This window comes from Pempheris klunzingeri, chromosome 8 (genome assembly GCF_042242105.1).
Source record: "Pempheris klunzingeri isolate RE-2024b chromosome 8, fPemKlu1.hap1, whole genome shotgun sequence".
Taxonomy (NCBI): domain Eukaryota; kingdom Metazoa; phylum Chordata; class Actinopteri; order Acropomatiformes; family Pempheridae; genus Pempheris; species Pempheris klunzingeri.
In genome coordinates this window covers 11,482,277-11,495,871 of record NC_092019.1, presented here as the reverse complement: position 1 = coordinate 11,495,871, position 13,595 = coordinate 11,482,277, and the positions used below count along the sequence as shown (strand labels likewise).

At 39.6% G+C, this 13,595-nt stretch overlaps 1 protein-coding gene across 2 annotated transcripts in view; it reads left to right on the top strand.

The window, feature by feature from the left end:
* cdkal1 (CDK5 regulatory subunit associated protein 1-like 1) overlaps positions 1 to 13,595 on the top strand; it is a 227,002-nt gene that overhangs the window by 163,400 nt on the left and 50,007 nt on the right. For both annotated transcript variants that reach the window (XM_070835216.1, XM_070835217.1), the window contains exons 11-12: positions 115 to 295; positions 10,334 to 10,396. In XM_070835216.1, the coding sequence (XP_070691317.1) occupies positions 115 to 295; positions 10,334 to 10,396 (244 nt within the window). The remainder of the gene's footprint in view (positions 1 to 114; positions 296 to 10,333; positions 10,397 to 13,595) is intronic.

Sequence of the window (13,595 nt, the reverse complement as noted above, 5' to 3'; positions counted from 1 at the left end):
AAGTATGCAGAAGTTATGTGCCATTTCCTCAATACCAGTTGTTTTAGGAAATTATTAGGAAATAACCAAAATGTTTATACATAACCTAAAAGGCTTTCTCTGTCTCCGTTGTAGGGTCCCAGGTGTAACCATAGCTACAGATATAATCTGCGGTTTTCCTGGTGAGACGGAGGACGACTTTCAAGAGACATTAGATCTGGTGAAACGCTACCGATTCCCAAGTCTCTTCATCAACCAGTTCTACCCCAGACCTGGAACGCCTGCCGCTAAGATGGAGCAGGTTCCAGCTCACGTGGTGAGTGTGGACAGAGAAATCGAGACTCCTTTTGGAGACTCCTTTACCAATACCACTGCCAGTTATCTGATATATCTGATTTATTCTCTGAAATTATGAAGTCATAAGTAGGCAAGAAAAAAGATCAGAAATTCTCTGAGATTAAGAGATCAGCCTCATCATGGTGAGTCTTGGCTGAAGTCACTAGTATTTCTAAGTATTACTTATTGCTAATTCTGAATGAAAAGTATAATTTGATCAGGTCATTCTCTGCAGGTTAATACACAGTAAGCGGTGATGTCTGTAGTGTGATGAGGTTGATTCAACCTTGCAAAGTGACCACAAACAAAAATTATTACTGAAAAAGTAGTAATACTGCTGTCACTATTTTTTCCCCAAGTTCTTCCTCGTAGTTTTTTTTACTTCAGTCTCAGTTTTTTTCTCACAAATCCATGACATTATCTCAGAGAATATTTTAGTTTTTTTCTCATAAATTTACAACTTTAATCCTGGAAATTCAATATCACCTCCTCTCCTAGCTCAGTTATTTATTAATTATAATTCTGCTATGGCCTTAATATTCCGTCATAGACCAGCCAGAAAACTTTGTGATTTACCAAATTGCTGTTTGACATACAACAGAAGCTGCATTATGAATCTGTTATTGTAGGTAAAGATATTAGTACTAATACTGTGTGCACGTGTGTATGTGCTGTTTGCATATGTGTGTACCGAGGAAACACATCAGGCCTCCTGTCATCTGAAAATGTACAAGCCGTTCCAGTTCTGTCATGACTTCTGTATTAATTTTAATATAACTGATCCTGAAAGACGTGTGTGTGGGGGGGGTGCTCGAGAGTCTCAATGTCTCACTGTCCTTTTCAGACAGACAGACACATACGGTACATATACTGTATCAAAGCAAACTGTGTTAATGTGTAAATGTTTAAATGTTAAAGCCTGCATTTGAGTTAACCATTTGCTGCTGGCAGTTAACTGGGACCAAGAAATCTAACCAAATTTGTTGTGCGTCAGTCAAGCCAGCATGCCCCTAAACATAGTCATAAAGCTACAAGATTTCCTTTAATGAACATTTTTTTTATCAGAATTGCCATTACATGGCTCATAAGATTGCAACGTTTTGTTGAAAAAAATAAATTAATGTATTCAAGACAGTATTCAAGACAGCAAGAAGCATTTTTCCCCTTGACTTCAACACATCAGAGGTTCAGCCATTAGTAGAAAAAAGTAACACATTGTCTCATGGTGATTACTGCTTCATTTGATGAACCTCTTATTCTGTTCTATGGAAAAGTACTCAACTTCCAATACACTCTCTCTCTCAATCTGCTGCCAAATGAAACAATTAGTAGCTAATGTAACCATAATTGTAAAAGGTGTGTGTAAGAGAGAGAGAGTAAGACTGAGCACATCACCATTATTAGCTCCAGCATTTTCTTGAACTTTTGCCACATAAGTTTGTCAGCTACATCATTCCTTGGCAGAGCCGCAGTCATCAGTGCTATATCTACAAACATAAACTAACAGCGGCGTTGCTTCTGAACATTTACACTCTCTTTAGCCCCAGCAGTTAAACTTGGCATGTATTTTATGCTGATTGATGCGCAATTATACATACATATGTTGGTCAAATGAAGTTGTGCTTCTTGTTTATTTCATTCTGTTAAAATAAGCAGAGAATGCTGCTTATTTAGTACGCAAAGTAGCTCCATTCATCATTGCTTTCTTTCACCATTCACGTTTATTCAAGTTGTATCATTTTATCTAAACACATGTATGAACATCCTATTCCCAAAGATGTTGTAAAACATTTGTATGCAACCAAATGCAACAATTCTCATATTATTTAATCTTGGCCCTGACACACATGCTACTTGTGCCTGTGCTTTTCTTTGACCTTTTTTCTTTCATTTGACTCCTACATTATGCTGTACCCTATACTTTATGTTCTGTCTCTTCTTGCATTTGCACTCTCTCACTCTTTACCATCAAAGTGTTGACACATCTCTTTCAAGTTGAGCGTCTTCATAAGTCATTCTCTTTTTCCCTCCTCCCTCCTATCTTTCTTCATTCTCTGAGGAGAAGCTGAGTGTCTCCTAGAGGGATCAATCCCCAGACAACCACATCACTGCTTCTCGTGTTCTTATCTTTTTTTCCCCTCTCCTTTCTTTCTCCTCCATCTATCTCATCCGACTTTTATTGTCAGCGGTTGGATGTCAGCACGCATCTATCCAAGGCTTCAACAAGCAGGTCTTTGACTGTCTGTGGCACATTGCTGGTTCCTGTGGAAAGCTTTTATTGCCCATTCAGCTTTTTTTTTTTACATATGAAATTATTTTCATAGCTAGTTTTGTACAGGATCACAGATTAATCACTGAAAAGTGCATTGCAAATTGTCCGAAATGCAAGGGTGAAAAATTGTGTATTTCTTTTAAACTGTCTGTGTTCACATTGTTATTCTGCATTTGTAATGGACATTTTAACTGGTCACCTAAGTGTTTAAATTTAATTTAAATGTGAGTATATTTGTGCTTGACATAGAACAGTAAAAGGTGAGAGAGAGTGTCAGAATAATATGTTAGGGTGCCAGTACACCTGCTTCGGTGGTTAAAGCTGCACACAGCATCACATCATCAGTCAGCATGCACCTGTTCCTACACACACTCACAGACATATAGACAGACACACATGCACAGCAAGTGGTGGCAGCTAGGCGTCGTCAAGGCCATGTAGGGTCAGTCATTTATAAAGTGCACCAGATGGTTTGTCTGGGACACAACTGTGTTGAATAGCCACAGGAGGGATGGATGGAGAATTAGATGAAGTAGGATGCAGGGACAGAACGTGGCCTGGGAGACAGGGAAAGAAGGTAAGGAAGGAGGGAGGATAGGAAGAAAAGCTAAAAGAGAGACAAAAGGAAACAGCTACAGGGACAATACCCATTGTGGAGCCTGAAGGGGCACCATGCACTTAGAAATTTAATTGGCTACTACAAGTGCTCACCTACTAAATATCGCAGCTGAGGAAGTCGGTCTCACCATTTGGCTGTGGTGAAGCATTCACCTTTTCTTAACAGTATGAGTTAAGAACGAGACATGACATTTTGCCTTTTCTAACACCACTATTAATGGGAGGCAAAGCAGATTTTCAGACTCACGAAATTTCATTCATTGTGGCTGCAGTACCAACACATTGTTTAGTGTTCATCAATTTACTGTACTTTGCCGGTCAGATTAATCTCAGGTGGTCTTAAAAGCAAGTGTAGGTCGTTGCATCAGTGGAATGTGACTCGTTATGGGCATTTGGCAGGAAATCGTTGGCATTTCCACAGGATCTAGTGTTTTCACTGCAGTCGGCATTCTGTATGATGATATGGTTAATTGAACTGTCAATACACCCCATTCTTCAGAATACAAGGAGTCACACTGCGTCACAAGTCACTTGTGTTAAGAGTGTGTGCGTGCTCAGGGGCAGTTGTAGACAGTTAGAACTGAAGGAAGGTTGGTTTGAGAACCGTTTCCACATACCTTTGATATCCTGAAAATTTGTAGACTAATTTTCTGGTTTTGGAAAATATGTTGAAAATGAGCGAACAAGTACAACACCCCTTTCTTTTTTTTAATTCTTTACATTTTTCCTGCACTCACTTCATTATTTCAAACATAATTTCTCATTGGAGAAAAGAGTACTATCAATCAGTCAATGCTAAAGCCAAAGAATGCAGAAAATTACCTAGAATATAGAAACTGAGGTAGGCCAAAGGACAAATTGTGGTTATGTCAGACTGTCAGAAACACAGCAAAACTGTGTTGTTTTTCCACAATTTTGTTTTGTTATTTGAGAACTTTGTTGGCTGATAGCAACAACACACATAAAAACTTAACATATTAGTACTAATGTTTGATCATATCTATATTTGGTAATACTGACATTTTTACTTTGATGAAGTTACATTAAGAAATATGGTTTTGCTTCTGCTGTCTGATTTCCAGCCATCACAAAACACATATTTAAATAGAAAAAATGAGTGAAGCAGAGAAAACACATAGAGCTGGACAGGGTCCAGCTGCAATGTGGTCCAGGTGTTCTGAGGTATCTGTAGGTCTAACTTATTACCTATTGTAATAGATGATATATGAGAGATTGCAGGATGGAGCAGAGAGCAGAGGCAGATGGAGAGAATAGGAGACCACAGGGATGAAGGGATGGAGGGAGAGAAGGGGGCATGTTGAGAATAAAGGAATGTGAATGCTATTAGCTTGGATCTCCATAATCATCCCCAGGTGACTAGAACTTAGCCTTGATAAATGGACTTGCTGAGTGGAGGGGGTGTGTGTATGTGTGCGTCGGGATGTCTATTGGTATGCAAGGAAGAGTTGCGAATGAGCAGCTGCTACAGAGAAAGAGAGAAAAAAGTGATAGAGAAGGAGATTAGCTATTCTAGTGGGACAGTGTTTTTAATTTCCCCAGGTTGTAATTGGTTAAGAACTCCATTACCCACAAGACACCAGTGTGGCAGCTGTCAGAGTGAAACAGCTGGCCAGCCACTAGTAGCTCAGTCTCCTAACCTCCCTATCATTTATCTACGCCTGGACACAAACACACAAACACTTGCATAGACATACACACAGACACACACACACATGCTTTTTCCCCTCTGTGTCTCAAATAAAGACTCTCTCACGCACATATCAGGGGAGATAATACCACTTGACTAAAGGCAGTCTAACAGGTATTAAGGTTGAGTTAATGGTTAAGTTGCTGTCTGGGGCCAGGTAGGCCTGAACTTGATTAATGAAGTCCTAGTCCACTAATAATGGAAGGCATAACACATAGCATTTTAATGATCACAGTTTTTGCTTGCCATATGGAAATACATATTTTACCTGAATAGGTTGCTGTTTATTCTAGAGTCTTACCTAGCTGAACTGACTGAGAGTAAAAATGTGCTGGAGAATGTAAAAATGTCGCACGAGTGTGGATTTTATAAATAAGGGACTTTACTCAGACTGCAGATAGGTAAAAGTGGTCAACAGAGCATAAATAAATGTAATTGTTGTAATAGATATCTAAAATAACAGTTTTAAAACTTTAAACTTTTTAAGACACCCACTCTTAGCATACAGTATATACAGAGTGTCCAGAATCGATATTTACTTATAGCTTTGCTAACACCATTTGAACACCTACCTACACTTTTGGATAAAAAAAAGATAAATAAAACTACTCTTAATGACAGTAATAATAAACACTTTCCAACACTGAGGCATTTTGCTGGCCATAGGGCTGTTCGATTGGATAGTTGACTTAACTATTACTGTTATTGTACTATTAAGTCAGTTATTCTATTGAACGACAGTGGTGACTCAAATATACATTGATAGATAAATACATATTGCGATGGGTAAATGGCTTATAAACTGTAAATAAATATAAATACTGTGATGAGGAGGAGTAGCTGCCGTATTCATCGTTATCTCTCTTTTATCCAAAGCATGTCTTTCTCTCGCTGGATGAGCAATTTATAATATAAGCCCTGTGTTACACCTTAGTTAACAGAACATGCAACAGATCTGGCAAAAGTCAAAATAGCTGGAACATGTTTTGTGTAGTGACCTCTGTAGAGAGAGAATGGTCTCTGACACACACACACACACACACACACACACACACACACACACACAGAACATCATTGTGACCACTGTCGTTGTGATGCTTCAGGAAGTGTTAATCCTCCGCACACACGGACACAACCACACACACATTATGCCTAGGGTTTTCCTGAAGTAATATAGCATACTCGTGCCGGGGGTGAAGGCTCTGTAGCACTAACATCTGTCTGTCATTAGGGAAAGACAAACGGGAACATACTGACGAGCCAGAAGCTCATACAGCACAGACTAAGGCAAGATCACTGTTACCTTGCCCCATAACACACCCTCATTCAGGCACATTGTCATCCATGTGCTATGTCCATATAGACACACACAAACTCACACTGGCATGCAGACACACACACACACATGAACACACAGTAGCATTAAACCAAGAGCAGGACCTTACGGGATGTCGACATGAACACAAAATACTGGCTTACAAACAGCCTTTTCATACCTTGTGAGAGTGTGTTTGGAGTTGACGTCTCACAAAACTGATAATGAACTTAGAGCATGCAGTTACAACATGCACTGACTTATACATGTTTAAACTATAATTTCAATTACTTTATATTTTATATTTCTTTTTAGTGTTATTGGACTTCAGGTACTGGTGATTTTGACTGAAATATTACTTTTAATAGTTTGCTAGTCTCAACATAATCATTTCCTTACCTTAATATTGTATCTATTCTATTATGTTATTATTCTGGGTAATTTTCACACATTTTTGGCATATTTGCTAAAAAATGCATATCATGCTTCACAGCAAAGCTTTTACATAAAATATTTTTGTTTAGAAAAGCAGCGTTTTTATGAAGAGTACAAGTTATGTCTTTGCGTGTCACTGGCAGCAGAGTGTGTGTTCCTCACTACACCGATCCTGCATGTGTTTGGGATCTTTGTATGAGTACAAGTGTATACAGCCATGTAATGTCACTTCCCGTTAGACACAGCATCCGTCTCTGGCGGCAACAGCAGATGGACGTAATGGTAACAACCATCGTTCATCATCACCATAGTGACAGGTCCATAGACACACACACACACACACACACAGATTTTGGCATTGCATTGCTGGGTTGCCACCAACGCAACCTCAGTAGCAAGCTAGATTAACTTCTCTGGTTGATGGGCCACACATTCATGCACTCGCACACAAACACACACAAACACACACACACACACACACACATACACACACGTACATACCTGTATACAGACACATTAATGTGTAGCACACTAATGAAGCTCTTAGAATTAAAGATGCACTGACTCTCTGTGAGACGGCCTGGCTACCTGACCTATCATTATTCCATGAGGTGGTCTCAGTGAATGCTGCACTGTTTTAATAGAGATTCCAGATCTGTTTTAAAAGTAGATCGCAGTTGTATTTTACACAATATTGTGTTTAATCAAGTAGGATTTTTATGGAAATATTATATGGAAAGAAATAGGTATATTGAGGAATTGGATGTTTTGTCTTGTTAGAGAGATATAAGGAGGCAAAGTCATTATTTGTATAGTTGAAACTACTGTAATCCAGGTTGACACATCCGGGGACAGTGCAAAGTTTAATAGTCTACCTGTCCTTTCATTGATGGTTGTTTACATCAGTTATACTGAAGTCTCAAAATTTATAGCACCCTTAGCGAGAATGTGTGGCCCATTTCACCCTCATCTTGCTTCACATTAACAAACTTTTCATATCTCCACCTCCCCGGTGTAGGCTTCTTCTGGTTACTACTGATTAGTTCCACAGCTACAACTTGAGGTGTAGTTTTTGCTCCAGGGCACCCTGGCAGCAGCTGTTGTGGGATAATGAGAGCATTTCTCATTCACTTCCCCTCAGCCAGCTTTTTCCACATAAGTTGAGGGATTTAAACTGACAATCTCACAATCACAAATAACCCCTAACCTCCATGTAAATAGCAGCATCTCTTCAGAAAACTATGAGACTCGAGGGTAAGTAATTCAATCATTCCTGTTATGATAGGAGATAAGAAATGGATCGCTTCTTCTGTAACCATTTTGTATCTTCAATCTGTTTCACTCTCTGCGCCTGCTTCTGCTTTTCTCCTTCAGTTGACTCCCTTCCTTTTTCATATTGGCTTTTGAATTACCTTGGATTGTTTGTTTTCACACCTTCGTCCATTTTGTACGGAGTACAGTTTACAGCATGTGTTTGTGTGAGCCCATGTGTGTGCTGGGGTGTGTGCGCCTGTGGTGTGTGTTTTTGAAGGCGTGTGTGTGGGTTTCCTATTGAACTGGATAAATTCAGCGGGGAGCTCATTGGGGGTTGAGAAATCCTTACCTGCGGTTACATCTGTCTTACAGTTCCCCACACTCATACACACACACACACACACACACACACACACACACAGAGTTGAGCATCAACGAATACGCAGTGATGGTGATGTGAGAGTGATGAAGGAATAGGAGGAGGAGAAAGAACGTGTTGAAGAGAAATGATGGGAGAATTGCTCTCACCCAAGGTGCTTCAGGCAGAGAGAGAGATTGCGGAGGGACAGACCTATAAGGTGGGAGGAAGGGTGAGAGAGTGGAGACAGAATGATTAGTAAGAGTATTCCTTCACTGGAGAAAACACAGGGAGCCAGGGAGAGGTAGAGCATTGAGGAATATGTGGAAAGGCAAAGAAAGCAAGAGAAAAGAGGATTTGGAGATTCTGGAGAGCCCTTTAGGCAAAGAGAGCAAGAGGGATTCAGGTGAAAACAAGAATGAGAGTATGGGAGGACAGGGCCAATGATTACAGGATTGTATGGATCACAGGAGCCCTGGGTGAACAGAGAACGGGGAAGAGATGGGTAGAAATGGGGCTTGAGGAAGAAAAAGAAGAAAAGGTATACGCAAATGGAAGAAATAGAGTAGGACAAGGAGCAATGAGAGGTGCAGTGATGAAAGGATGGGCCTCACTAGAGTCAGAAAATACCAAAGTAAAAGGATTAGTTGGCTGAGAGCAAGGAGTACAACACTTAAACTCTTCTACTGTAATATCTATTTGTTATAGCTTCCTTCCCTCGTTGCTGCTGCTTTCACTTTTCTTGCCACATTCTGTCTTTTCCACTGCTCCGTTCCCTTTGTTTGCCACTTTTTTTTTCTTACCATGGCCTTTTCGTTCTTCCTGTCTAAGGACAGTAGCGCAGCCTGTCCTGTGATTTCATGCTAACTTTTGAAACTATGGCCACCTTTGTCAACTTGACATGTACTTTTCACATTAATAGATTTTTTTTTTCCTTCTCTACATCAATCCCTCTCTTTCCCACATCCTCAAGCTGCTTGCGCTTATCCCGAGGCTGCATTTGTCTGTCACGCTGTAATGATGCCTGTGTGTGATAGCAGAGCAACTTGTAGCTTGTCTGCTCTGCTCCATATGTACAGATCTGGCCCGAGGACATTGACTCCAGCCCTTCACATACACTGAGAAAGACAGACAGAGGGAAGAGGAGAGAGCATGGCAATGAATGCATACTCCCTTTAGCTACAGTAGCATATACATATATCCTTCCCCCTTAGCCAGACATGGCCTAATCAGCGAGCTAATTAGCACTCTTTGTAACTGCGTCGGCTTCATGTAACTGATTGCATTAACAACTGCCACACATCAAACAGTCATGTCTCACGCTTGTGCATCTCATTACACATTAAGGACATGCAAGGTTAAGGCCGGACTTTAAGTGGGAATAAAATGAGAAATACTTTCTGCCATTGCTGGTGGGCAAACTAATGTATTTTTTTCCCTCTGTTCTTTATTCATATTTTATAGATTTAATGAATTACTGTAGGCGTTGTTCTCAGCCATGGTGGGTTTTTTTCCTTCTGCTTAAGTGACCCAATAAGTTTACATGAGTGAAACTGTACAGTATGTCCATGTTTATACCTAATGCAATTTTTGTGAGACAAGCAAAAGAGGAAGAGGAAACACCAAGGAACGACATTTTAGATCATTAGTGTTGTAGGGAAATGTATGAAAAGTGAGATACAGGAAGTATCTAAATCCTGATAAGTATTACTGACAGATGATTAATTTGTCCCCCGTTCAACAGACAGTGTGACATACTGAGTTTATACATCATATTTTATTATCTTTGATACTAATGAACATGTATTGGCGTCAAGTTTATATGTACAGTATTAAAAATGGGCTTTACAGGTCTATAACAATGCTACAGACAAAACAAATCCAGGAAGACCAGAAAATTCAGAGGGAAGTCACATAGAAAGGGCAAAATGACAAGTGCCTGTGTGCACATAGCCATGAATGGCTTGTATTAAATCATAAATATAAAGCACGTGCTAGACTTTTTTAGCTATATCTGAATGCCTTTTAAAATGTAAATTACTTTTGTATTGTCTACAGAAAAAGCAGAGGACTAAAGAGCTGTCCCAACTCTTCCATTCTTACAACCCCTACGACCACAAGGTAAGACATCTTTCAATGTTTGTCCTTGGGGCACTGCTGTCTTTAATGCTTTCTTTGCAACATTGTACACTGTTGCATCTGCCTTGGAGAGGCTTGAGTATTCAGCCTCATTCACCTATAGACCAAACCCCTTCACTTCACATCAAGAGTAGTTGTAGGTCACCATCACCATATTGTATTTATGGCTGTGATGAGTTTGTTGTCTCTCCAAGATGGATGCCTCTTGTCAGCAATCTAGTGGATGAGGACAGCTCAAGTGCTTGTTCCTGATTGCGTGTGCATGCGTGTGCTTGTGTGTGTGCGAAAGAGAGTGAGTGAGAGACTGATTTCTTAAGTCAGAGATAAATCTAATCAACTGTATGTGTGTGTGCATATTCTTACATTTCTGTGTGTGGGCTCATACATTATGAGGTTAACATCTGACAGCAGACTGAACATGACTCTCTTCAGGCATGCTTATGATGATGAGACCCTTGTGACAGTGGTGTGTAAGTGTGTTTGTGTGCTAAGTTCTTATATAAATATGTCTTCTGAAAGTGACAATCCCATGACAACAGCCATCACCACATTTTTCTGCCATCATGAAAAAAAAAAAGAGAATTGATTTTGACAGAAGACGATCATTGGTCCTTCTGTATGGCTACACCCAGCCTAACGTATTTCACACTTTGTTTTTTTAATGCTGTGATCATGTAAATAACATGATAAAGGAATACTTGTCTATCATGATGAGAAATAAGGAAAGTGTACAAGGAAGGCGACAGCCTGCTACTGCAGAGGGAATATTAACATGTTGGTGATTGAAGCTTGATGTGTAACGAAGCTTTAACTTGGCCAAGTTTTTTTTGCAGAGTTTTCACCTCTAGAGGAGTTTGTGCCTGTGGTGCTGTTGTTATATGTTACACACTAATTAAAAGGATATAAGAGAGATCACGTTTTCACTGTGGCAGGCATGGATCTTTGCCTCCCACACACTGAAACACACACTCGCGCACGCACACGAACACACAAGCAGGCGCATGCACAGGCACACTAATAATAGTACATTTGGAACCCGCATGCTCATAAGTGAGTTCATAAGCGCACACTTACCGCAAACGATGAATGTGAATTCAGCAAAGTTAAGAGAATGTCTTTATAATACATTAACACCTTTGCATCTAAATTAGATACTTGGTGTTTGTTAACATGCTTCCTCCTCATGTACGGCTCCTGGAGGACTTTAGAAACTGTGTGACAGTGTATTGTACTGAGCCTGCTATGCTGAGCATCTCCATCTTTCACACCCCTTTGTGCTCTCAAGTTTGTTCATTGATTCATCAAGGTTTCAGTTTTTCAAGGAGTTAAATTATGCTGCTGCAAATGTCCTGGAATGCACTACAAAACTGAAGAAATAGTGAAAGTTCTGGTCTCTGAATGAATCAATGCAGGTAATAAACCACTGCTGAAACTCATAAAAGACACCAGCAGGCATTCATAAGAAGTTATCATGGTACTCAAATATTATAAGTTTCTTAAATCACTCCTGCAGCAAAATCCTCTTCTTCACTGTTTGTGTATGTTATCTGCATTTTTTAGTAATTTTGTTCTTAAAATACAGAGCATATAAGGGATGAGTGTTTCTTCATTCTCAAAAGACAGATTTTGTCTGAAGCACCACTTTAAAGGTGCCATATTGTCTCGCCAGTTCTTAGACCTTTTAATTCACACCGAGCCAGTGTGCAGCTTGGGATCCTCAGGGACGAAGCCCCTGTCCATTCCAAAGTGAAGGCTAAAGATGAAACATGGCTGCAGTCAGAGACTCTTGCCCTCTGCAAGAAGTCAGTATTACAAATCTAGTCATAAAAATCTGTGAATATATTTTTTCTTTCAAATTTCCATATTCATTTGTGATGATATTATTTTCATTTGTATTTGGCACATTACATTTTGTTTTTTTTAACGCTGTAAGGCACATTATTGTTAACAGCTATGTTTATAATACACATGTAATATAACTTAACTACATTAAGTAGAGAATACTGCACTGATGAAATGATTACTCTGTTCTGATATGCCACATTTATTTCTACTGCATGACATCATATGTTTTTAATCCCCAGCAGAGTAAAATGTCAACTAATTTACTGATAACCTTGCCTATTTCACTATATTTTGTGGAAAAAATATGTCAAAAGTAATCCCATCCTATTATATGATATCTGATAGCCTTCATACATAAATATTTTTAACATGTCAAACAAGTTTTCTCGTAAATCTTCCATGCAGCTCAACACACAGCCATGTTCCTGTAGGTCTTATTCCTTTTCCATAGATTGTGTAGATGTGCAAATAAATCCGCTTGCATTACAAACCCAGATAGCCGTGAGATATGATTTAATGATAATAAATTTAATGTCAAGCATGCTTCCTCTCAGATCAACAACGGTTATGCCTGTCCTTGCCCATGTCCATACACCGTGGAAATGTAGAGGCAAATCAGCTTGTATTAAGCCCATATAGCCGTTAGATAGAAATAAATGAAGTCTGATAATGTCCCTCATTTTATATTTAATTCCCTTGGGTGTCTGGCCTTTCAGCTTACGGTTTATGTAAGGATATTATGTGTTTACTAACACATCCGTGTGTGTGTGTGTGTGTGTGTGTGTGCCCGAGACCGTGAGAGCACACAGATCTAGAGGGAAGGGAGAAATTGGTGTCTTTAAAGCCATTATTGTTAATCCGCATCCTCCTGTAGGTTTGAAAAGGTCATTAATAAAGACTGAGTCAGGGTGGGGTGTGGTGGGTCAGTGAGGCCTTATTGCTTCATAGCTCCAGGCTACCAACCAAATGAAGCAATTTTTTAAATGAACGAATTGGGTTTTTTTTGTTTTTTAGTATCCAGCTTGTTTTTTAATCTCCTGTGGCTAGCTGTGAATAAATGTGGAAAAAAATGGGCTTTCTTTCTTTCTTTCGTTTCCTTGTGCGTTCATTTACATGTAGACAATTGTACTCATCTGGTGTGTGTATGTTTAAGGGACAGAAGTGTGTGTGTGTGTGTGTAAGTGCGTGTGTATGTGTGTGTGTAGCGTGCCTGTGTGCGTGCGTGTTTGTGATGATTAATGTGAAATATCCTATAGCCAGATGGTGCTGAACAAGGCCCATCCATCAGCAATGAAAAGACCAGTGGGCAGAAAGCTGGCGGAGCACTTTGTCGAGG